This window comes from Zalophus californianus, chromosome 12 (genome assembly GCF_009762305.2).
Source record: "Zalophus californianus isolate mZalCal1 chromosome 12, mZalCal1.pri.v2, whole genome shotgun sequence".
In the NCBI taxonomy this organism is placed as follows: Eukaryota; Metazoa; Chordata; class Mammalia; order Carnivora; family Otariidae; genus Zalophus; species Zalophus californianus.
Genome location: NC_045606.1, coordinates 68471096 through 68497222, shown reverse-complemented (window position 1 = coordinate 68497222; position 26127 = coordinate 68471096). Strand labels below are relative to the sequence as shown.

General features: G+C 36.4%; 1 protein-coding gene across 5 annotated transcripts in view; it reads left to right on the top strand.

Annotated features, from left to right (window-relative positions):
• Positions 1-26127, top strand: part of IMMP2L (inner mitochondrial membrane peptidase subunit 2) — an 867011-nt gene that overhangs the window by 558796 nt on the left and 282088 nt on the right. For all 5 annotated transcript variants that reach the window (XM_027574873.2, XM_027574869.2, XM_027574872.2 and 2 more), the window contains one exon: positions 16055-16120. In XM_027574873.2, the coding sequence (XP_027430674.1) occupies positions 16055-16120 (66 nt within the window). The remainder of the gene's footprint in view (positions 1-16054; positions 16121-26127) is intronic.

The following is a 26127-nucleotide window of genomic DNA, read 5'->3' as shown; positions in this document are numbered from 1 at the left end:
CACCTTAGATAGATTTATCAATGAATTTTAGAGATCAAAGAGTCAGAAAATTAACTGGAGGGTTCTATATGGTCTTTGTAGCAACCATTAATCTACTCAAACTAGATTAGGAAATTTTTTTCTTTCTCATATGAAAATATGGAATATTTAGTGTAGTTGATAATCTTATTTTAAATAGGATTTATCACTTGACAATAGTTTGATACATTTATCTCATATCAAATTTATTGTGGATATACAACTTTTTATTTTTTTATTTTTGTTTTTTTTTTAAAGATTTTATTTATTTGACAGAGAGAGAGACCCTGAGAGAGGGAACACAAGCAGGGGAAGCAGGAGAGGGAGAAGCAGGCTCCCCGCTGAACAGGAAGCCCAATGCAGGGCTCAATCCCAGGACCCTGAGATCATGACCTGAACTGAAGCCAGATTCTTAATGACTGAGCCACCCAGGTGCCCCAATATACAACTTTTTAGAAGAATGAAAATAACTTTAGGCTGCCACCACTGATTTCTCTATGGTGGTGTTACTTACGCATTTCCTTATATTGATTTTTGTTGTTGTTGTTGTTGTTGTCCACTGAAAGCCCATTGGAAATAATAGTGGCAACCATGGGAAATTATAATATAGTGTTCCGAGTAATAGATCGTGAGTCTCATACCCATTGTCCTGGTTTTAGTTCTAATCTGATTTGTGCCTTTTGGAAAATATTCACTGGTCTATGGTGTGCCTTCCTTATTGTAAAATATAGATATCCATTATTTCACTCTTTTAAAATATTACCATGATTAAGTCAGAACTTTTAAAATACTCAGAATAAAAGCTTAAAAATATACTAAAAAATAGCATTGTCCATTATCCTAGAAAGAAAATGCTGGAACAGTGACTATGGGACTGAAGAGTGGACAGATGTCTGTCATTTGTCAACTTTCTTGTGGCTTATGCTGAATATCTCTTAGGCCTTGGGTTTCTCCATTTGTGCTTTTTTCAAGGATGTTCTGTGAACTGTTTGCTGTATTTCCAGAGCATTTTTAATACAATATCATTGTCTTCATTTTGTTACCTCATTTTTGAGTGAGGAACATTTAATTAAAATACAGAACAGATAGAATAATTAGATTCCCTTCACTTTCCACACAAAATTGGTTGATTGAACTTTTGCATTTCACTAGAACAATTAAACTGCCCACTAAAAATACATTTAGCTACGCAAATTTGACAGCTCGTAAACTAATGAAAAGAAATCAACAAATTACTGGGCCTAAGAATGGCTTCGTCTATGTACACCGTTTTCAGCTTGTTAACAAGGTCCTATGAAGAAGGTTCTAAGAAGGAAGGAAGGAAGGTGGAAAGAAAAGGTAAAAGGGTCGGAGGACGAGTAGAAAGAAGGAAAGAAGAGAGAGGGGGGAAAAAAAAACTATTGACATTTATTGGGAAGTACAGTCAAGCTTTCTTTTGGTGGCACAGTTGCTGTCTGGGTATAATAGGACCACAACATGCACTTCGCAGAAAGTTACGTGGTGATCTTTGTAGTGAGAAGTTCATTTCGTGGTCTTAGTTTGAGAGAATATAACTTCTCTCCTACTTAACGGAGGAATTGGACCCTTGAAGCTTACCAGTATAATTTGTTATCACATTCTGAGGCTCCTTCTATAAAAATCAGATGCTCAGAAGCTTGTGTTTAATAGCTCATTTGATCCGTACAGCAACATCTGGCGGGGGACGGTGAGCAGTACTGGTTGTCATCACCTCTTTTTACTCATGAAAAAATAGATGCTAAGAGAGGTACATGACTTGCTCAAGATAATACAGTTAGCATTTGGGCCTGAATCCTAAAAGTACCATGAGTGCCATAAATTGTCATAAGGGCTGTTTAATGAGCTAGTACCACAGACAGAGTGCCTGGTACATGGCTGTCATTTTGCAAATATTTGTGGAATGGATTAATGACTCTAAGATATAAGTTCTTCTGTATCTAATACCATAGTCTTTCTGTTACATTATAGTTTCTCATTATTGTGTTTGTTCTGAGTGCGGTTTTTATATTCTAAGAAACCCTGGAAATGCAATGTCTTGCTCTTTCTTACTTGAGTTATGCTGTTTCATAGTAGTTATAGATCCAGTTTGAGGTTGAAGTTAAATATGGAATTATTAGAACTTTTTTCCCTACTGGGAAATTTTTGCTTTCCCACTGATTTAGAATTGTGTACATGTCTTATTATTCATATTATTTGTTATGTTTATTTTGAAAATATTTCTTTATGGCCTATATCTTTATTGAATGTGTGTGATTGCAAGGTGCGGGGGGTGGAGGGGGGTGGAGTATGCTGAATTGCATAGGATTTTCATTTGAGGGTTCCCAGCTGTGTTTATAAAAGGTGGGCTAGGACCACCTGCATCAGAATCACCTGAGTGCTTTTCATTTATTTATTTTTATTAGTATTTACTTACTTATTTTTTAACCTAGGTGCTTTTTAAAATGTGGATTCTAAATTTCCAGGGCTCAACCCTAGATTTTAAAGTTTCAGAACCATTTATCTACAGACCAAGATCGGCAGATGATAGAATCATTTATTTTCATGTCAGTATAAATTCCCTTGGAAAAAATTGAGTAGTTACGATGTTTTTGTTTTTGTTTTTGTTTTTTCAAAATTTCAGTTGCTATTTAAAAAAATTAGATTATAAGAAATGTGCCAAGATATTGGTAAAGCATTTTGGATATTCATGAAATAACTAGTATCAGTCATAAAAATGACAAAGACTGAAATCCAGATACATGCAACACCATAGCTAAACCTTGAAAACCTTATGTTAAGTGAAATAAGCTAGGCACTAAAGGAAATTATTGTATGATACCACTTGCACAAGATGCCTGGTAGCAATATCTTGGTATATTTGTTATGACCTAACCATCATCAAATAATAATGTTATTTATTTACTTTATTTTTATTTATAATTATTATTATTATTATTATTATTATTTTGAGGGCCAATAACTGACTTGGGACTGGATACAATAAGAGGGTTAAGACAATCATTGGTTTCAGGTCTTATGGAATACTTGTGGAGATAGGAATAATCTCTAAATAAACAAATATGTAGCAAATGGGAACTTCTGAAATGTTACATGGTATCGGTATTAAAGGAATTCAGAGGAAGTAGGGAGATTCTTTGCTATCTCTTTTTGTGGCTAGTTTTTCACATTTAGACCTTCACTGGTATCAGTAATACTTTGCATATACATTGCAAAAACCTTTTCACATTTACTTTGAAAGTATTTTCTTGTTCTGGTTGGGGTTTCAGGATTTCAATATGAGATTATACTACTGAATTTAATGTAACTAAAAGTATATAGGAACCGTTAAAAGTATGTCGGAAAAACCAGTACATTATTGGGGCACCTGGGTGGCTCAGTCGCTTAAGCGTCTGCCTTTGGTTCAGGTCATCATCCCAGGGTCCTGGGATCGAGCCCTACGTCGGGGGCGGTTCAGCGGGGAGACTGCATCTCCTGCTCCCTCTGCTGTTCCCCCTGCTTGTGCTCTTGGCTCTATCAAAAAAAAAAAAAAAAGAAAAAAAAACACCTTTAGCACCAAGGCTGCTGTCAGAATGAAGAGGATCTCTTGGAAGATGACGTGCCACCAGGTCAATATGTTAACTTTAGCTGATGCTAGCATAGGACACGTAGGAGCTATGGGCCTGAAAATTAGCTTTCTGGATCAAGATGGTTTATTAGGTGGCAGTTAGGAAATTCTGTGTGCATTCTCCAAAGCTAAGGTTAAGGTGATAAAGCAACTGAGCCTTTTAACACTTAAAGAAAGGCGGAGGTGAAATGAAATAGCCATTCAAAACAGCAAATAATTAATTGAGTCTCTTTGTTAACAGGCAGGAGGTCAAGTACACATAACCACAGCAGTGGTACAGTCTGCATTCTAAACAGCTGAGTCTTTGACTTGAATGTGATTAGATTGGATTGCTGAGAACTAATTAAAATGAGATTTTAATTTAGAAGGGTAGTGATATAGTTTGAAAGATACTATAAGAGATTCAAATATGGTCATTTACCTTATTTATTGTCTTCTCATTGATTCTGTAGAATTACAACCTTTGAGTTCCATTTCCTTGCCTTTTCTTTTATTAAATCACATTACATATTTGTTTTAAATCTGTAATAATTCTGCAGTTGCATATTGATTATGTGATTAGGTCAGTGTACCTACGAGTAGACAGACTTTCATGTATTAAAAGTTAATGAAAGGGAAGCATGACTTTTCCAGAAACATTTGAACTAGCTATTTCTTCACCATAGGACTCCTCTGAATATAGGGTTTAAGTCTTTAAGCCTGGAATTACGAGGATTTTGTTGAATTGTAATTGTAAAAGATGAGATAGCCAGAAAGTTTTCCTCCTATGTATAACACAAAGCAATATAACAGGAAATCATTGTGTTTAAAACAGAAGACCGAAAGCAACTTTGCACATTACCTAATTGAAAAATGGTATCTGAGAAGGATAAGTATCCAAAATATACAGGGGGTGGTGTTGAGGAAAATCTTTGGAAAGAAGAATTGGAAAAGACCCGGCACACTTCTTGGATTGTATTATAAAGAATTAGAGGGAGGCATCCAAGTGCCAGTGAACAGCCTGGAGGGATGGGCAACATGCTAGAAAAAAAAAAAAACAGACAAACAGATGGCACTGGCAAGAAAGAGCTGATAAAAGGTGGGAGAGTCAGGGTGTATACATCAGCAAGGCTTTGGGGCTATACGTTTTTAAATAAAGCTGAATCAGAAGATTTTTGAGTGAAGTATTCTTATGATTTTGTTATATCTTTTCAAGGAAGGTATTTTATTTTAGGGAGTAGGTTTAGGTTATTTAAAAGTCCAAAATAGAGTTTAATAATGTGATATAAATGAGAACATCTCTCCATGTGGTCAGTCCAAAACATGATGCCATTGCCCATAAACCCATCCTGAAGTAGATGAGACCCGTGAAGACATATTTTATACTGGAGCTCGTTCTTAATCGCTCATGTTTGTGCTCTGGCCTCTTGGCAAAGCTCCAAAGCTACGTTGAACTGAAACTCCTTACTTGCTACCATTCAGATGAGGAATGGTGGGTGGTGAGCATATGTTTCTGAGAATCTGCTTTTATTTAAATCAAAGCCTCCTTCATACATTTAACCCACAGGCATGTTAAGACCAGTTGGAGATTATTTCCCTTAATTCTATTTGGACTGTTTTACTCCATTGCAGAGGTATTTGAGGATTATAAATGGTTGTACCTGTATCTGGAAGATACTCATTAAGCTTCAGCTGTGGGAACCATATGGCAATCAGGCCCCCCTCTGAATTTCCTGCACACGTGAAGATGAGGGTTTGCTCCCTTTTTGATTTAATAATCTTGAGCTGCTGTTCTGATTTGAGGAGAGCTGTTGATCATGTTGGAGCTGCAGCGTGGCTTCAGAGCCTGTGAAATGTACAGCTCACGAAGAGCATCCACATGACAGCTGTAGAGATTAGAGTCCATTTTGTGTGTGCACAGAATTAGGAGACTGATGCTCAGAAAAGCCGGCGAGCCTTCTCACATTAATCACTGTCTTTCATCCTCAAATCAAAGTGACTTCCTGTCAGGAACAACACATGTGGGTAGACATCATATGTTCCATTTCAAGTGGGGACCCATTATTCGAAATAAAATTTTATGGACTAAAAAAAAAAAGTGACCACAGTACGTGTATACTAGAGAATGGTAGGAAGGCGTAAATAATCTGGCAAATTGTCACCTTGGCATAACTCAGGTTTTGCCAAAGAAGGCATACCTGAACGCAGTTTGTAGTTCTTGCTCACTGTGTACCGTCAACTAAAAAGAGCAGGACAGTCCTCAGCCTTGTGAAAGGATGCATCACAGGTGGAGACCCGGTTGTGATTTTTGGAAAGGGATTTCCTTGATGCTGTAGATCAAGAACACTTGCAACTAGCGATATTTTGATCTCTGAATTTTCTTACAAACAATAAAACTTTCCCAGGATAACCTAACAAGAAAAAAAGGACAATCACGGGATTGTAATAACAACACAAACAACTTTCTCTGGTTCTGAGGCTCTGTTAAATTGCGAGAAAGCAAATTTAGCAACCACAAGGGTCTTTGGTCTCCAAGTGAGCTGGCAGCACTTCTGTGCTCCCTTTGGTGAGTCCCCTGGCACCTCACTCCACTTCACCTGGCTGTGTTTCTCTAGTCAAGGCTCCGCTCCTCTGTGGTTGGTTTACCCTAATGAGGGAACTTCTGTTAGTCCTTGGAAATATTCTCTCCATTTTCCTTTCATTGTCCCCATAGTTCCCTTCCAGTTGCTTGCAATCTTAACTCCTCATCAATTTTTTTGCCATTCTCAACTTTCCTCTTCTCCCCAAAAGACATTTATTCTCAGCCACTCAAAACTCTTTCTAAATTGAAGCGCTTCTAGCTTCTCAGACATTATATTCTTCCCATTCTCCGTAGCTCCTTAGACTCCAGTCAGAGGGGAAGAAGGTCGACATGCTAGGAGGCCTAGAAACAAATGCATACCATTAAGCAAAGGAGTCAGACACTTAATTTAACATGAGTGTTTTTTAGTTTAAAGCATTGATAAACTGTCATAGGAACAGGTGATTGCAGTATAAATAGCAGAAAAAATATACAGAGAAAAAATTTCTGATAGCTTAGTAACTGGAGCTATGTAAGTGGCTGTCGAGCTGAGCAAGTAAATGATGTTGCTGTTTTCAGAGGTGACCAGTTGCAGTTGATCTTGTAAAATCCCAAACCTCATGGATTTTTTTTTTTTCCTGGAGACAATTTCCTAATGCTATTCAGTTTACTACTGGGGGCATAAAGTTGACATTTTCGAGGGAGCAAATTGTGTGTAGCTATTGGAGCCTAACTGAAAACTCTTCCACTGAGCAATAGTACTATACAGTATTTTAAAAATTAATAAGTTCGACAGTGTTAGAACAGAAACAAGACAGGATGCTTCATGTTCTACTCATATTCTGACCTCCACGCTGTCAACATTCTCCAGGAGACTGAGCATTTTAGAGAAATTATGAGACTTTCAATGATCATGTGACATTTCATTTCTCCCATACATATACCTAATTCAATTTTACAAGAAAAATTTAAATCCAGCAGTCGTTTGAAACATTAATAGTGCTTGTCACCACCGTCGCTAGAGAGCATATTAGTCCACTGATATATGTGGTGGAGTAAAGAAAATGGAATGGGTGCACATTCTCATGTCATAACAATAGGTGTGCAAAAATATATAATTTTATTTTGCCATTACTGGAATTTAGGTTTCTTCTTGCAGGCAAAACCTTATTCTTTTTAACTCAGGGGGAAAGGGGGAAGCGCCAGATCTTTTGAAGGTAATTCAAGTCAAATTAAGTCTGTTTAATGGTTCTTCATGTTGTTAGAGTAGCATCTGAGCTCTGGGAGTGTATAGTGAGATAGCAGCGGCGGGGGAGGGGGGGCGCATCTGAACCTCAGCTGACATCTCTCCATGCTCTTATCCATTGAATAGTATATTGACCTGTCTGGTTGTAAAGATCTGCCACTGAAATGCCCCCATCCCCATCTGACTCTTGATTGTCTATTGCCTGACTTTGGAAAGTGTCATCTGGTAACCGTCGTCATGAGACAAAGAGGTGGTGGGTTGGCACATCGGTGTATACCTCACATCTTTGTATGACCCCAGAACATTACACCAAAGTCGCTCTAGCCATGTTGCTTGGAGTGCACAGCTCTAATGTGCGTGTGTGAATTTCATAGCTTCTGTCCATCACAAACACCTGCTGAACACAATTAGGCAGATTACAGAAGCTGACTTCACCAAAGATAAAATATTCATTTTATATTTGTAAGGAAAATAATTCTGTTTCTTTTTTTTTTCCGGATATTTGTCCAGTGAGAAATTAGTTATGGGTATGGGTTAAATGGTGGCTCCAGGTAAAATGGTCAAGACTGCCTTCGTCCTCCCTCTCCTCACTTTTACCAAGATACATCCTGCCCGAAGCTTGTTATCTCACACCCCACAACATAAGCCACATGGAGGCCTACTGCAAGTAGGATGTTAGACAGACTGGCCCCTGGGCCCTTCTTCCAGTAGCATTCTCTAGGTAACTGCACATACAATGGACATCTTGCATTGGTATAAGTGTTCTCACTTCCACTCTTCTGTACTAGCATTTGTTTTGTATCTCAGTTGGTCTGCCATTTCCATGCTGCATTGATGGATACAGATATGGCTTGTTGTAAAAAACGTCGATACCTTGTATTTTCAGGCTTTTTCATAGTTTGTATATTTTTGAAGCCTATCAAAAGAATGTGGCACTATTTGCTAACCTGGTTGAAGCTAAAATTATAAAGCCAATGAGCTTAATTGCAGTAATAGGGTTATAAGGCTAATTTGATGGTTTGATTCCTTTGAAGACCGGTTAATTTTTATTCCATGGCCTTAACTGGTGCTCTATTACAAAGACATACTCATTGAGATAGTGTGGATAGAGGGGCAAAACCTATCTTGACTACAGTAGAAACAACTCAGACACTCCTGAGTGCATGTTGTACTTTGGGAATTGAGAGGTGGTACTTCTATATGAAGGTTTGCACTTTGGGAGTCTGATTAAAAGTGTAGTCAGTATACATATTTATGTTAAGTATTCATCTCCTCCAATTCCACAGATATGGCCAACTCTAAGCATACTCAATGTGTGAAAACCCAGATTTACAAAATAAAATCAGTGAATGTGTTTTTCGGTCCAGGAGTTTCTTTATAGATCAGAGGAGTTTCTTTAAATAGCAAGATTCCATATTGCATGGTAGAATACACACACATACACACACATATATATATGTATTACATACGTCCTATATATTTTATGTATGTGCTATATAAATATAGTCATTTACATACAACCTATCCTAGACCATGCGGTATAGTTGTAATTATGTTTAGTACCTGAAGATTACAATGTTCTGTGTTTTGACATGCTTGAGTTAATAAACTGGTGGAAATTAACTCATTGGTATGACTATACTAAATTCCTGAAAATGTTCATAGTTAAGTGAGAACATTTATTTCAGAATCAAAATGCACAGTTACAAAACTATTTCAGCTCCTTTCAAGTATGGAAGTCAAAAGTCATAATACACATTTGATTGATTGTACCTAATCAAGGCTGATGTACTAGGAAGGCCAGTTGTCACCATTTGCTTATTAAATTTCTGAGAATCCTAGTTAGTGACCATGAAACAACTCTTCAATTTAACTAAGAAAAATTATCAGTAAACAACATCTTACTTCTCTGAAGTCCATGCTCTTGTTGTTTCATCAGTACTGTTAAAATATGTTTGTGTAAGGTATTATAGAAGATAAATCTGAAACAGCTTGTTGCTCCTGGTGCCACATTCTTAGATCACTTAGAACCCCGATTGGAATCTCTCGGGTTCTCTGACTCTCTTGCGGCTGTTCAGTGGCCCAATTCAGGTAAGATATGCTGTGAGAATAGCCAAAGTACATAAATCATCCCTTCCCTAGCCTGTCCCTACCCTACATAGGAGCCTGCTGAAGAGCACTGGCCCCGCTGCTCTGAAACTCATTTTACTTCTCAGGGTTTTCTTTTCTTTCTTTCTTTGCTTTCTTTTCCTTTTTCTTTTTCTTTTTACAGGGTTGTTGTGTTTTCTTTTCTTTTCTTTTCTTTTTTTAAATTTTATTTTATTATGTTATGTTAGTCACCATACATTACATCATTAGTTTTTGATGTAGTGTTCCATGATTCATTGTTTGCGTATAACATCCAGTGCTCCATGCAGAACGTGCCCTCTTTAATACCCATCACCAGGCTAACCCATCCCCCACCCCCTCCCCTCTAGAACCCTCAGTTTGTTTCTCAGAGTCCATGTCTCTCATGGTTCGTCTCCCCCTCCAATTCCCCCCCACTTCATTTTTCCCTTTCTACTATCTTCTTTTTTTTTTTAACATATATTATTTGTTTCAGGGGTACAGGTCTGTGATTCATCAGTCTTACACAATTCACAGTGCTCACCAGAGCACATACCCTCCCCAATGTCTATCACCCAGCCACCCCATCCTGCCCACCCCCACCACTCCAGCAACCCTCAGTTTGTTTCCTGAGATTAAGAATTCCTCATATCAGTGGAATATTATGCAGCCATCAAAAATTGAAATCTTACTTCTCAGGGTTTTCTATGCACATAACCACCCTATGCCCCTGCCTGATGGTGCCTTTCCCACGATCTCCCTTCCATCTAAGACCTGGTCCCTATCTAAGAAACTAAGGTGTTATAGAAAACACATTTGAAACATTAACCTGGTTTTTCCAACCTCATCTGTAATTCACCTTAATAATAATGAGGCTGTTGGATTGGAGCACTTTCTGAGGTAGCAGGCCAGAAATGATTATTTGGGATTGAAGTGCAAAATAATAAATAAAAGTATTGAACATTATATTGCACATTATATTGAATATAGAATATTAAAATTCTGAAAGTATAGCTGAAGTTATAAGCTCCACATTTGTGACCATATATCAAGAATGAACCCAAAGAGCAACAAAAGTCTGTGTAGTTTCTTTTGTTTAAATTTAAAAGATTCGCATGACACAAAGCAAAGTCTGCAAGGGACAATAATGTAGCTGAAATAATGACCCAAGTAAAAAGTTTGGAGAGTACTAATTAATAAAACTGCACTGAATTAAAAAAATAAATCATTAAAAATGCAGCTGTATGTACAAAGTTCACTTTACTGATAGTGAAACACGTATACACAATCCAACATTGAAAATTACTCATTTTTATCTTGATTTTACAGATGATATCCATTTAAGACTAATCTGTGCTTTTCAATGTAAATAGTATTATATTTGGCTTTAATGTTTCTTTAGTTAATTGTGTAATAAAACTTGACCAAACCTTTAAGATGCCTTTCTTTCCTTCTAATGCAACAGACTGTGAAAATCCCTTTATTAGAGCTTTTTTGAAATAAATATTCTGTGAGTCTGGGAGAAGGATTGTAACAGTTTGCTTGGGCCCAGTTTATTTAGTTTTTTAAAAGATTTTATTTATTTATTTGACAGAGAGAGAGAGAGCACAAGAGCAGGAACACAAGCAGGGAGAGTGGAAGAGGAAGAAGCAGGCTTCCTGCCAAGCAGGGAGCCCGATATGGGACTTGATCCCAGGACCCTGGGATCATGACCTGAGCCGAAGGCAGACACTTAACGACTGAGCCACCCAGGCACCCTGCTTGGGCCCAGTTTAATTGATCTCCTTTATGAATTTATTTTAGGAAAAGATAGCTCTAGAATTTACCTACTTATTATGCACGAGACCCGCCCTAGAGATTTCATACCTGTTGACTCAGTAGTTATTAAGATAATAGAGGTGAAAGAAATCATCAAGGTTTCTAGAGATTTGTTAAACAAGCTATTGGGACTCTGGCACATCCTCAGTATCTGCTTCTCAGCTCCTGTGGACTTTTTTCATGCAAGAATGTGGGCCTAGGATTGCCAGATCTTCTTATTTTTTCAAGAGGAACAAGAAATTAGAATTTTTATGTCAAGTCTCCTTGCTTGTTTGGCTGGTTCAAGATAAAAAAAAAAAAAAATTATGCATGAACCAAACAAGACATTTCTACAAGCCTGCCTCGATTATCTGACTTCTGGTTAGGACCTCTGATCTAGCCTTATCTCCCTGAATATGAGACCCAGATGGGTTATGTAGGGTGCCTACACTCAGTGGCTCGCTTGTAGCAGAACAGTGTTAATCCCTAGTAATGGGGTTGTACCCCATGGAAATTGTACCCCACTTCATGCCTTTGCAAGGCACAAGGTGACCCAGTAGGAGCACTTAGGCCATGGAGAATGGGTGAGATCACAAACAACAGGGAAGATACACTCATGGGCCTTTCTAGCTCTAATCTTCTATGAGAAACCATGCCAAACCCAGGCAATGTTTTCCGAAATCTAGAAAAAAAAAAATTGTAGCTCTGTGTGGTGATGGATGTTAATGAAACTTATTGTGGTGATCATTTTGCAATATATACAAATATCAAATCATTATGTTGTACCCCTAAAGCTAATAAAATGTTATATGCTCATATCTCAAAATAAAAGGAAGAGGGAAGCTATCATTTGATATGACTTTCTTTTTATATGAGTTTTTATAACTGTGTTGAGTGGACTTTTTATTCTACATCTTATTTTGATGATTCGAACAGCAATGTCTATTTTGTATTGTGATGATACAAAGTTATGTATTTTAATGCATGACCATTCTTTAGGACAATAAAAAACAATCTGCCTAATATAAGGCATTCCCAGAATATGGGTTCTTTTATCTCATTAATGAAGAGTTAAAATTTAGACTGCACAGTGATATATGTTACTAGTGACCGATATACTGTGGTATTTTTGAGGGATTAATGCTTACATTAGACTGTAGCTAAAATGACTTCTAGTAATGAGATTAATTCTGTCATAATCTGGGCCAATCCTGAGCCGTGCAAACATAAAAATCTATACAATCCAGAGGGAGGTTTTAGGATTTTACTATATATGGGAGAAGAGTGAGAGCCTAGACACGGGTTTAAGGTTTACCTGTGACGTCAGGATGGACATGGAGGCAGGAACAGAGAGTGTGGCGTACTTGCTAGTCTTTCCATTCCCACAAAATACAAGAGGGCATCTCCTGAGTATATGAAGTACCTTCCTAGTGCTACAGACAGGATCAAAATTACAATGTACAGCAAGAACATACAAGAACATGAAATCAGTTACAGAGATGATGAGACCTAAGACATGGCTCTGCTTGCCCAGTAGCAGGGTGAAAACTGCATTTTTATCAAGAGAGGGAGTGAAATTCGAGAAGAACATTGTCATAGAAATCTTACAGCTGTGCTAGACTCTGTTCCCCTCCCTCTAGGCATTCCATTTAGACACACATTCTGCAAGACCAACCTGATCTGAGACCTATGCAGACAATTCAAGGCATCCTGTCCAAGCCTCTGGAGAAATCTTGCCGAATTAAATCAGTGGCATAAAACAGAATGCTTAAGATTCAGGGTCCAGAAACAAATATTGTAAAACAATGCTTATTATGAAAACACTAAAATTACAAATTTAAATGCAAAATTTAGTATTATTGGACAGCATACATCGTATCCCCAAGGAAGGGATTCACTTGTTATTCTTGACACTTCCCGGGAGATAGGCAAATGGCCAAGAAAATTTAGACAAAGGGAGGTTCAATGATTTTCACAATGTAAATCTATAACTCTCATACCACTTTTACTTGCATCAAAGTAGTGCCTTCAACAGCCCAATGATTAAAATATAGATATAGATTTTGAGCAGTAATGGGATTAATGTTAGTAATAGCTTTTTACCCCATTTTGAATCATTTGATTAGATTCATGAGTTTAATATTACATTAAAATTTATAGATTTATTTGAAGTGGTAATTCATAAGACTTTAATTATATAGATAGCTCACTTTGCATATTCTATTTTGCCTCATGATCTTAAAATATACATTATTTTAAAATATGAAATACTTTTCAAGTACCTCAAAAGCTTAAAAGTTGTTGGCATAAATTATTGCTTTACGGTGATAAGGATTACTTTTCATATTATTTCGTTAACATTAATACTGCATCCATATTAGATGGGGGACCTTGGCAGTTAGTTCAGGTCTCACCCCTTTCTTGGAGCATTTCTTCTCAGGTAATGTCATATGACCCAAACAGTTGTCATCTGTTCATAGACTTCCCACAAATCTGAACCAAAAAAATTTAGGCATTTTTTTTTTATCATATACAGAACTCCATACCCCCTAACTTTGGTTTTATGTCCTTCCTGATTTTTTTCTAGTACGATCGCATGTGCATTTTCTTTCTCTAATTACAGATGCGAGGTCACAGTACACATAATATTTTCTATTTCCATTTTAATCTGTAAATTACACTGATAAATTCACATCATTAAAATTATTTTATAATATTTTTGTTTTTTTAAAAAGATTTTATTTATTTTTTTGTCAGAGAGAGCACAAGCAGGGGAGTGGCAGGCAGAGGGAGAAGCATGCTCCCCACTGAGCAAGGAGCCCGATGTGGGACTAGATCCCAGGACCCTGGGACCATGACCTGAGCCGAAAGCAGATGCTTAACCGACTGAGCCACCCAGGCGTCCCTCTAATATCATTTTTAATGACTGAAAAATATTTTATTATGTGGATGGACTACTTAACCAATCTACTCTTACTAATATTTTTTTCTTTTTTAAAAAATAGATAAAATCCATATAGCTAAAATTTTGCGTATATTCGTAATCACTTCATTAGGATAAATTCCTAAAAGAATAATTGTCTTGTTAAAGAGAATATAAAATCGACACTGTTTTACAGAAAGGCACATTCATTACATGACCATATGCTTTATATAGAGAGAGCACCATGTCCCCAGACCCTCAACAACAAACTGTATTACTGGTATTACTATGATTATTATTATTATTGTTTGTCAGTATAATAGGAAATTGATATTCCATTGTTCTAAAATGCAATTCTTTGATGATCATTGAGGCTGAATATTTTCTTACACATTTTTGGTTATCTAAAATAAAAGAGAGAGACATGGGAGGGGAATTTTCTAAATGTCTATGAGTAGTCCTGCACAATTTCATTAGCTTCACTGTGCTGAGATCCCTCACTCTGGCTGTATATAAATGACAGTAAAATTATAGAAATATAATGGTTAATCAGTTCAGTGAAGGGGACAGTGCAATGTAAAACTCTGATCAAATTTCCTTTTAAAATAAAGAATATTTATAATTTAGTGAAAAATTGTGAGACTGATTTTCACAAGTAGATGCAAATGGTTTAGATGATTTCATTTTCTCTGCAAGATATAATGTGAAATATAAATCTTATTGAAACTGCATATTTACTTTGATGAAGTGTTGCATTTTGAATATATTTAATCTTTTCAGTTTTTGTGCATTTACTTTCCTTTTTAAAAGCAACTCCATTCAAAATGTGACTTGAATTGAGAATATTTTTATCTATCCTTGATTTCCAAATTCATATTAAATGATCATTTATGTGATGATGTACAAGATGTTCCTTGAAATGTGTCTGTTAAAAGACTTAAAGTGTTATTGGCAGGAAATTGGCCTTATTAAGATTTAGTCATTGCTGTGTAACAAATTACTCCAACATCTCGAAGCTCAAAACAACAAATGTTTATTATCTCACACATTTTCTGAGTATCAGGAAGCCAGGAGCAGTACGGATAGCTGGTCTGGCTTGTGGTCTCTCAAGAGACTGTAGTAACACTTGGCCAGAGCTATAGTCTCTGAATACTTGACTGGGCCTGAAGGTTCTGCTGCTAAGGTCGCTCACATGGTTGGCAGACCTTATTTCCTCACCAAATGAGTCTCTCAGTAGGGCTGCTCAGGACGGACATGGTCTTCTCCAGAGTGAAATTCCAGGAATAGAGTGGGATGTCAGTACCCTTGTTTTAGCACTCTGATTTACATAATTTTCAGATGGCTAAGCCTAAATGCAGTTTAAAAGGACCTTCTGATTTTCTTTTTAAAACACTTCTCATCTGTATTGTTTTCTTGAACATTTAAATCAAATTCCACTGTTTATTTTAAATGAAATAAGGAAACTTAAGTATGTGATTTAAAAAAAAAGTCTAATCATTTTCTTATGTATGAATCCTCTTTCTTGCAGGTACTTAGCTCTAATGTTAAAGTTCTTAATCCCTCGTGTATTTTTTGTTTGAATAAACTTTCAGCATGGCTTCTCCTCCACCAGAAGTTTAAAATGAGAATGATATCAATAGTAACTTTCTATCACTTGAGACCTAAGTAGGATTGATGTCACTGTTATGGGTGGGAAGGACTCTGTCATGATTTTAATATATAGCCCATTTAGTCGCAAAATTGCCTTTCATTGTCTTAAAACAGTAGAGACATAACTGATTGTATAACCTTATTTTATTCTAGGTCACCTAAAAACCCAGAACAGAAGATCATTAAAAGAGTGATTGCTCTTGAAGGAGATATTGTAAAGTGAGTACTGAAACTGTTGTTTTTGAGTTCAAGTTATAAATTCTGGAATTTTGTTGAGTTTTAAATCATATCACTTGGGAAGTACCACTCAATTCAGAAGACCAAAGCTTTGGAGACATCCCAAATGAACTGGTACTTCTTCAGTGAGCATCATCAACCATTTCACGATGTAAGGCATACATAACTTCTTGATTATATTATTATCTTTTATCTGTGAGGCATAGGAGAAATAAATATTAACTGAAGTTAACCACTAAATAATTAAACTGACCACTAAATAATTATTTTTTGAATATTAAAATTAGCATGATTGTTTTAGATTATGGTATCATTATGATATCAAGGTTTATTTTAGATAAATTCATGAACATCTTATTATTTTAGAAGCAAATACAGAAACTAAGTGGCAGCTTTTATACACATGTACTCACGACCCTGAGATCATGATCTGAGCTGAAACCAAGAGTTGGGTGCTTAAGCCAACTGTGCCATCCCGGCGCCCCAGTATTCAGAAAATTTTCAGATCCTGTTGCCAAAAACTTAATCCTAAAATGTCTGTATTAGTGACCCTATAGATTAAACAATCTCATTAAAATGAATCTCAGTTGGTTTTAGGGCAGAATCAAGGCCAGCAGTTCTCAAAGGATGGCCAGAGGGTCGCTGGACATTCCCAAGACCCTTTGAGGGGGTCAGTGAGATCAGAACTACTTTCCTAATAATACTAAGATGCTGTTTGCCTTTTTCACTCTTATTTTCTCTCAAGTGTACAGTGGAGTTTTCCAGAGGATATGTGATGTGTACTATGGCATCAGATTAAATGCAGGAGCAGATATTGGAATATGGCTGTCTCCTATTCAGCCAAACACTAAACGGATTGGCAAAAAAAAATCCCACTCATCTCACTATTTTTTCTTTTGTTTTGGAAAATAATTATACTTTTCATTAAACATATTTGTGTGTGTGTGTTAACATATAGGTTTATTATTATTTTAGATTGAATCTATAAATATTTTTTAATTCACCATTTTAATTTCCCATATGGTAAATATTGACAGAGTATATTTTCTAATGTGGTAAATATTGACAAACAGTTCTTTGAGAGCCTCAGTTATTTTTAAGAGTATAAAGGAGCCTTCACACCAAACAGTGTGAGAACTTGCTGATATGGGAATGAATGGCAAAAATTTTCATGTCATGATTATCTGTTCATGAGTAGTCTGTGTGGTATGAATGGAGCTATTGCGGGATGGTTTGAATGGTTTATATTTATGAATATTTGTGCAATCTTTCTTTGTTTTAAAAAGCTTTATTGAGGTAAAATTTATATACTACACAACTCACCCCATTTTAAATATACAGTGTAACGAGTTTCATTGTAAGTGTACACAGTTGTGCAAGCCTCACCACAATCTAGTTTTTGAACACTTCCATTACCTTCAAAAGTTCCCTCCTCCCATTTGCCCTTAACTGAGGCTCCCACCAGTCCCAATGGCCAGTCCCAGGCAACCAGGAATCTGCTTTCTGTCCTCATAGTTTAGCCTTTCCTAAAAAAATGTATTTAGATGGTATTATACGATATGTAGTCTTTTATACCTGTGTTTTCTCCCTCACATATGAGAATGTTTTTTTAGTTCCCCATGTATGTATATCTGTAGTTTGTTTCCTTTTTATGGTTGAGTATATTCCATTGTATGGACCTACCACATTTTGTACGTTCATTTGCAAGCTAATGAACATTAGGATTTTTCCAGTTTGGGGATATTATGAGTAGAGATATGGGCATTTGTATCAATGCTATGGACGTGTGTGTCTTTGGGTGAAAGTACGTTTTTATTTCTACTGAGATGTATTCACACATATCACTGTTAAAATGCCCATATACCTAAGATGCTGGCTATTATGGTGAAGTAGATGTTTAACTTTGGTAACTACCAAACTGTTTTCAAAAATGGCTATAATATTTTATGTTCTACCAGCAATGTACAAGGTTTTCAGTTTCTTTGTATCCTTGCCAACACTTGGTATTATGAAGATTTTTTTATTATAGCCATCCTCATGGGTGTAAAGTAGAAGGTCGTTGTGGTTTTGATTTGCATTTCCCTGAAGGCTACTGATGTTGAGTATGTTTCCATGTGCTTACTTGCCATTTGTATATTTTCTCGGGTGAAATGTCTTTTCAATGCATTTGCTCATTTTGTACCGGCTATTTAATATTTTGAATTATAAGAGGTCCTTTGATTTTGATTCCTTAAATAGATTGGGCATTTGGGAGAGGATGAATGTGTATAATAATGTGATTTTAGTCAGGTGTAAGTGTATTCGTATCAAAAAGTTTATTTTTTGTTACCTGTAGGATTTGTGTAGTCAATTTGCAGAATTTGGCAACCGCTTTCTATTTTGAAGATGCTATCTAGTCTTCTGATTTCAGTAGGAAACTGGGAAGAGCAATAGATTTGGAAAACTATTTGATATTCTTCCATAAATATCCAAAATATGTTTTTAATATTTGGAAAACAGTTTGTGTGGATATGATGCAAATCCCATTCAAGGAATGAGTCAGCAAACCTTGAATACGTTATATTAAATGATTGAAGCCAGTCACAAAAAACCATATAGCATTTGACTCTATTTATGGTATATGAAATGTCCAGAATAGGCAAATTCATAGAGGCAAAAAATAGATTAGGGGTTCCCAGGGGCATAAAAAAGGGGAATGAGAGATATGGGTACAATGTTTTTTTTAATTTTTGTTTGTTTGTTTGTTTTTGGTAAGGGGCGTAAAACATTCTAAAATAAATTGTGATAGTCGCACATCTCCATGAATATATTAAAAACAATGAATTGTACATTTTAAATGGGTCAATTATATGTTATATAAATTACATCTCCATAAAGCTATTAAAAAAAAAGAATTGGTCAACAAAGGGAGCAAAAATTTTATCTATGTCAAATAATCTAACAGGATTAGGAATGTCAAGGGATTCATTTTACATTATAATCCAAAGAGAACACAGCTTTAATTCAGATGTATCATTAGTGGTCACCAGCTGAAGAGTCAACAATGTGAGATTATAAAACTTGGTCAGACATAAAAAAACTCTTGTGTAATTAGAAATCCTACAACAGACCTCCCCGAGGAAAAACCTGGGTTGTTGCTTTCGTCAGTAAGTATAAATACTGTATTGGGTTCACAGAGGGCCTGAGCTAGAATGAGGGTTATTGGTGCAGTGTTGGGAGATGAGGGGAAGGGAGTTGGAGATGTAAGAGATTTATACCTTTTTTTCCCCTCCAGTGCTGCAACCCACTTGGGGAAGGGCTGGCTTCTTTGTTCTAACCCTGAAACTTAACACTTTGGATATATGGCCCTTTGTGTCCACCTTCACTACACCTCTATCATGAAGCAATAAGTAACATAAGAATGAAAGTATCAAGGCTCAAGACTTTCTCAGTATGTAGCCTCTAAAAACTTTTTGATAATTGATTAGAAAAAACTTTTTTTTTGTATTTAGTGTTTTAAAAGAAAATTTAAAATTTTGTTCCTCTGAATAAAATAGGTACTTAAAAATTTTAGGCTTCCTGGGCTTTAAATTAATAATTGGATATATTCCTTTATTTATTTATTTATTTTTAAGATTTTATTTATATATATGAGAGAGAGAGAGAGATCACAAGCAGGGGTGAGGGGTAGAGGGAGAAGCAGACTCCCTGCTGAGCAGGGAGCCCGATGCAGGACTCAATCACAGGGCCCTGGGATCATGACCCGAGCCGAAGGCAGACGATTAACCAACTGAGCCACCCAGGCGCCCTATAATTGGATATATTCCTATAATAATTTTCTAACAGTGTTGAAAAACATTAAGAGGTATTAGGTAGTACAGTATTATTTACTGATGTGCTTACCTCTTTTAGTCTATGACCCATTTTTTTTAATGCCAGAACATATAAAAAACAAATTTAAAAATATGCTGTCTTTCTTCACCAGAAGTCATTTTGTCTATTGGTATCCTAATTTGTAGTAGACAACGTGCTTTGGTCTGTGATGTGGGCTTTCCATTCCCAGTCTTACCTTGGATGATACTTGATTACTTAGTAGGCAAGCTAAACTGAAATACACATCACCAGAATTTTTCTTTTTTTTTTTTTTTGGAAAGAACTTGATATTTCATAAAATGATCAAAGAAAAAAATCTGACTTATTAGGACTCAGTTACCCTTTTTGTGGGTTTTGTAGTATTTTTATTGTGAATTACACATAATTAGAGGGTAGAGAGGAAACAATTATCTTTTCAGAGCTAAGCACCTTCAAGGCTTAATCTAATTCTCAATCTAATGTTCTGTTAGTTATAAAAAAACAGATATGTAGTAAAATATAGTTTAAAGAGCACTTATTTTAAAGATAATTCAGCAGATGGTTGACTCATATTATGTTTCTACCTGGGGAAAGAAGTGTGGCGAAAGCCAAGGATCAGCCTCGCCTCACCGAAGACTAGAAACGGTACTGCAGCTGGACTTCTGGTTTCTGTGCACCTGCATCCTCTATCCTTGTTTTTGCCTGTCTTGCTTGTGTTCCCATTGGCTTTTGCCCCGTTGCCAACTGCTGACTTCCTTGGGTGTGCCTCTTGTTTAAACTACCTGAGAGAAATCCGAGTGTGTTGCTTTGAGGTACAGAACTAGGATACGTCCACCTGACAGGTCACTGGTCAATCCGCTCATCAGCCGCCTTTGGGGTGGGTGCCCTTCCTTGGTCTGGCTGGTTGTGGTTGTGTAGACCAGCCACCTAGTACAGACCCTGCAGCTCTAAGGAACCTCTTGGAAGGGGCTTGCACATCTAGCAGATACTGTGAGGCCTCCCAAATTGGGGCTTTGTAGTCAGCACTCACTTCGCTTAGCATCACCCTTTGAAGCCTCATGTTCAATAAAATTATAATCTGTTCTCCTTGGTAATTGCTTTGACCTTGCCCTCTGGGGAGGATTTATTTATTTGTTTGTTTGTTTATTTATTTACTTACTTATTTAAACTACAGAAATAACACAAGCTGGAAAAATTCAAAATGCTATCATGAACATCCTTGCACACATACTTTTGGACATTTGTGTTTATTGTTGTAGAACAGATAGCTAGACGTAGAAATACTGGGTCAACACATGTTGTTGTTATTTTTAGTTCTAGTGTATACAGCCAGATTTCCCTCCAAAGAGGTTTGTTGTACATCTCACCAATATATTACCCTCTTACCAACACCGCATGAAATACGCATTTCAGAGGAAATGGATTTCAAGATCAAATGCAATGGGGAGGTTGGTGGGCTTCAGACTTAGAAGTCAAAGCATTTCAACACAAATTCTGAAATTACTTTAGATGATTAGGTTCTCTTTAATTGGATTGCTGACCTAGTAGGCCTTAGAAACATTCATTTAATGAGCACTGGTCTAGGCACTAGAGAAACATAATTGGATAGAAGAGACAAAGTCCCTGCTCTCACGGAGCTTACATCCTAGTGGTTAGAAGCAGATAGCAGGCAAATACATAACACGTAATGCAACACATGACCCTGAGCTAGAAGTGCTAAAGAAAAATAAAGTCGAAAAGGATGTATAAAGTAGGGGTCTGGGACTGCTAATTTAGGCAGGATGTTCACTGTAAACCTCTCTAATGAGCAGATAGTTAGCAGACTCCTAAATTAAGGGAGGAAGGAAGAGAGCCATACTAGGATCTGGGACAAAGGCAATTCACACCAAAGAAATAAGTGATGCAATCTTGAGATGGGTACACAGTGAGTGAGTTTAAAGAATTGCAAGAAGTCGACATATTGGACTCCACCAAACTAGGAAAATTCAGGTAGGAGACTAGGTATCAGAGGTTTGCAGAGCTTTGTGGGTCATAATAAGGACTTTGGATTTTACTGTAGTGGAATGGCAAGCCCGTGGAATGTGTTGAGCCATGAGTGATAGGATGTGATTGGCATTTTTAAAAGATCCTTCTGTCTGCTGTGTGGAGAATAGATGAAAGGGAGGCAGTCTGACCCAAGTAACTGGTCAAAGTATTTTTCTCTTGAGGAAATAATATGTAGCTTCTTCTAAAAGTAGTTAAGTATCCTTATTTATGACATGAATGATGACTACTTTGATTTGATATTTTCAGAGTGACTCATAAAAGTAGTCACATTACTTGTAATCACAGTCATCATGATTACATTGACAAGGCAAAAGTAGAGTTGAAGTGTTTGTTCAGTGAATTCAGCCAAATATTCCTAAGATGATAGAAGAGGTGACTTTTGCAAGTCTGAACTCTCTGTCATGATGTCAACATTGATTAACATCACAAGACAGTTGCTTGATTGTGTGGATAACTTAACTAGGAATATAGTCATTTTCATAAAGTTAGCCCCAGTCAGTCTGCTTATCTATAACACGAACAGTAAAAAGCTAATGAAAGTCATATTTAGACAAGACCATTAGTTCCACCAAAATATTTTGCATAGTTATTTGCTTTTTCTTATTAATTTGTTGTGACTGATGTAGAAGGACTGTTTTAGAAGATGATCAAATGAATACAAAGCACCAAACTGCGGGAAGTCAATATGAATCAACCACAACTGAAATTTGTAAGGCACCAACATTGTTTTATTGGGCACTTGTATTTCTGTTTCACAGATTTTCTCAGCCCTGTCAGAAATGAAGCCTGTTATCATTTGTCTTCTTACCTACCGAAATACACTTTACAGATACTTGGAATCTGGGAGCCCATGTATATAGCAACCTCAGTGAAGTAAGTCACCGGTGAAGGGGGTAACCATATAATTCATCACCGAAACTAGGACACTTTTGAGAGTGAAAGGGGATGATTATTATGTTGGAATAATCAGCATCTGGTAGCTGCCAAGACAAACTGCAACAAATGGTCGCCCTACCAGTGAAATGTAATCTGCTTTATAATTCACTTTACGTAACTTGATTTTCTTTAGTTTATGGTTCTCCTTGTTCAGGAGAATTCCAAGAAGTGTTCATAGAAAACAATCACTTCTTGGCCCCGGGGAGGCCTTAGGTCGGGCAGGATCAATGATGTGGAGAAGCATGTCCTGCTCACAACACAGTCATTACCATGCTAGAAAGTACAGTGTAAGACTTTCTGTAACAATTACTGATATTGCAAAGTATTCTGCAGTAGAGAAGCATGAGACGTCTTTTGCTGCAAAATATTTAAATGATAATTCCTCTTCAAGTATAATGACTATATTGTAAAATGTCAAAACACTCTAATTTATTAAAAATAACTTTCTGATATTAGCAAAAATAAATCCATTGAATCACTAGAAATTAAACATTTTAAAGCTTGTTGATTTTAAATGTGCTATTGAAGATACAGAAATCAATATTAGCCTATTACAGATGGTTGAATCATATCATGTTCCAGGAAATGATGAAGCTTTATAGGAAGAAAAACAGAACTAAATTGAGTTTTCCCCAGTAAAACTAAAAATGATAGTTGTTTAATAACTTCTTTTCTTTTCTTTCTTACTTTTTTTTTTTTGGTGCAGTAGCTCTGAATAATAGGAGCTTAATGTGTCTCTATGGCACTCTTTGAAGACCATGTATTGATTTATGACATTTTTGGTAGATTAGGAATGCATTCTTTCCTAAAAGAAAGGACAGAATGAAGAAGAAATTTGAAAAGAAACTTGTGTCCAGGACCCTGATAAAGATTGCTGAATAGAATGTTTTACAGCATGGAAGCTAATGGTATTATTTTATAGTTCTCAAATGGGACCCAGGTAGGTGGTTGCTTTTGAAGACAGGAAGATATTTATACATTGGGCCTTAGCTATTAGTGATTTGAACAGAAGACTTCCACAAATTTCTGAGCCACTTAAGCCTGGTTTAGTTTGAATTCTGAACTTTCCCAAATCAAAATGGCACAGCACATTCTTGTTTAGTACTTAGCGTCTGACCAATACTATTATTTAATAGATAAGGTCTTGAGCATGAAATGAAGCATCCCAGGGTCTGTCCAATAAGGTTTGGTTACCACTAAATTAGAAACATTTGTGAAAAATCATCAGTTTTGCTCTGATGTCAACCTGAGAAATCATTAATTTCTCCTGGACATTCTTCCCTTCTTCTTGAAAGAATGGTAATTCTTCTTTGCTAAAGAATTATAGATTGGTAGGTAACCCATGACTTTTTGGAAATCTTTCTTTTATGTAGTTGTGGATGATTATTTATCACTCTGCTGCTGTATCTGTGAATAAAAATGGAATTGCTGATAAAAAGTATGTGCATCAGCAGTAGGTATTTCTTCCTCACCATCAGAGAGATAGTCACTTTAAGTTTATATGTAAAAATGTTGATCTTGATTTTTAAGGTCAAAATTATTTCTGTGATCAATTTAGCAATGCAGGAAGGTTTTTAGAGGTACTACAGCAAACACAGTGTGTACACTTTCATGTAGGACGATGTAACAGTTGCTGGAAGTCACCAGACTATTTAGATTGAATTGCTTTTTCTAATAATGGTGACAGTGGGTATTGTGGTACTCTCCCCACCCCCATCAGTGGTTTCTCTGGTTTCATCTTTGACCTTAGTCTACCTGTCTCTTGAATAGGATTCTTCTTTAGATACGAACATTTTTACTATTTATTCTCTCATGCATAGTCATTTATTCATTCAGTATGGTGTGGAGGTCAAGAGCACAAACTATAAATTTGGACTTCCTTGATTTGTATCCCAGCTTTGCCACTTCTTGTGTTACTTTACCAAATTACTTAATTCTCTAAACTTAATTTTCCTCACCTGTAAGTGGAAATTATAATAGTACTCCATAGAGTGTTTTTCAGGATAACATGACATAGTGGATGTAATTTGGTTAGCACAGTGCTCAGCACATAAGAATGTATTCAGTAATTATCAGATATTCTTAGAAGTAGTCATGATGAAATCATTATGTATTGGGTGCCTGGAATTTTTACTATGTGCAAGATTCTAAGGTTGTATTGACAGCCATAGAGAGTTCTTGCCTTCCTGAAGTTTATGCTCTGGTGGAAAGGCAACAAAAGTAACAAAGAAATACAATTGCTACCATGAAAATGTACAAAGGCCCCTGGAGCATCCCTGGAGGAAGAGCATCTGGTCTACCTGAGGAACTGGGCTGTGTTGTGTTCAACTTTCTGGTTAAAGTTTGAGATGAATAGGAGATCTACAGCTCCCTCCTTAATTGCAAAAGCAATTCAGGCTTAGTATAATTTAGGAAAACTGAAATGATACTGGAGCATATGGGGTAAAAAGAAAAAGTCCTTTTTTCCTCACACTTCTAATCACACTCCCAGAGGTATATATGGTGTGTATCCTGATCCCTGTCTCAGAGTGGGAGATTGAAAGAATTAGAAAAATATTTATATCATAGCATTTTTCCTTGAATATTCCAGAAAGAAAAAAATACATACTTCACATATATCTGTAAGAATTTAAGTGTCCCAGTGTGTGTGTGTCACACAGATAGATACACCTATGTTATAGTAATATACTTGTCTACCTCTAGTAGGTAGGTATTTGAAAACATGGCAACTCCAGAATTGCTTATTTATTAAGTTCTAAATAATAAATAATAGTCCTAGGAGTAATGTACACAAAGATTCTGTGTGCAAATTATTGGGTAACAATATGTGACGCAGACAAAACCATTTATAGAAAATTACAGGCAAGAGCATGAAAGTGAATATTAAATAATATCTTCATTATTTCATGTTCTTCCTATTAAAGTCACCATATCTAAAAGGAAGTATTAGAACCATCGTGTTCTCTCCAGGCAGTGAATGGCTGAAGTGACTGGGGGGCTTCAGGTAAGAAACCCATTGGCTTAGCTTAATTAGGAAAAATTTTCTGCGATTGAGGGCCTAGCAGGTTGCTCTGATCTGGCTCCATCCTTGTCAACATCCCTTTGCTGCTCTCCAAAATATAGTAGTCAGTCTCTAACTAAGCTCCTTTCCTCTGTTTTTGGGCTGGCTTTGGGGA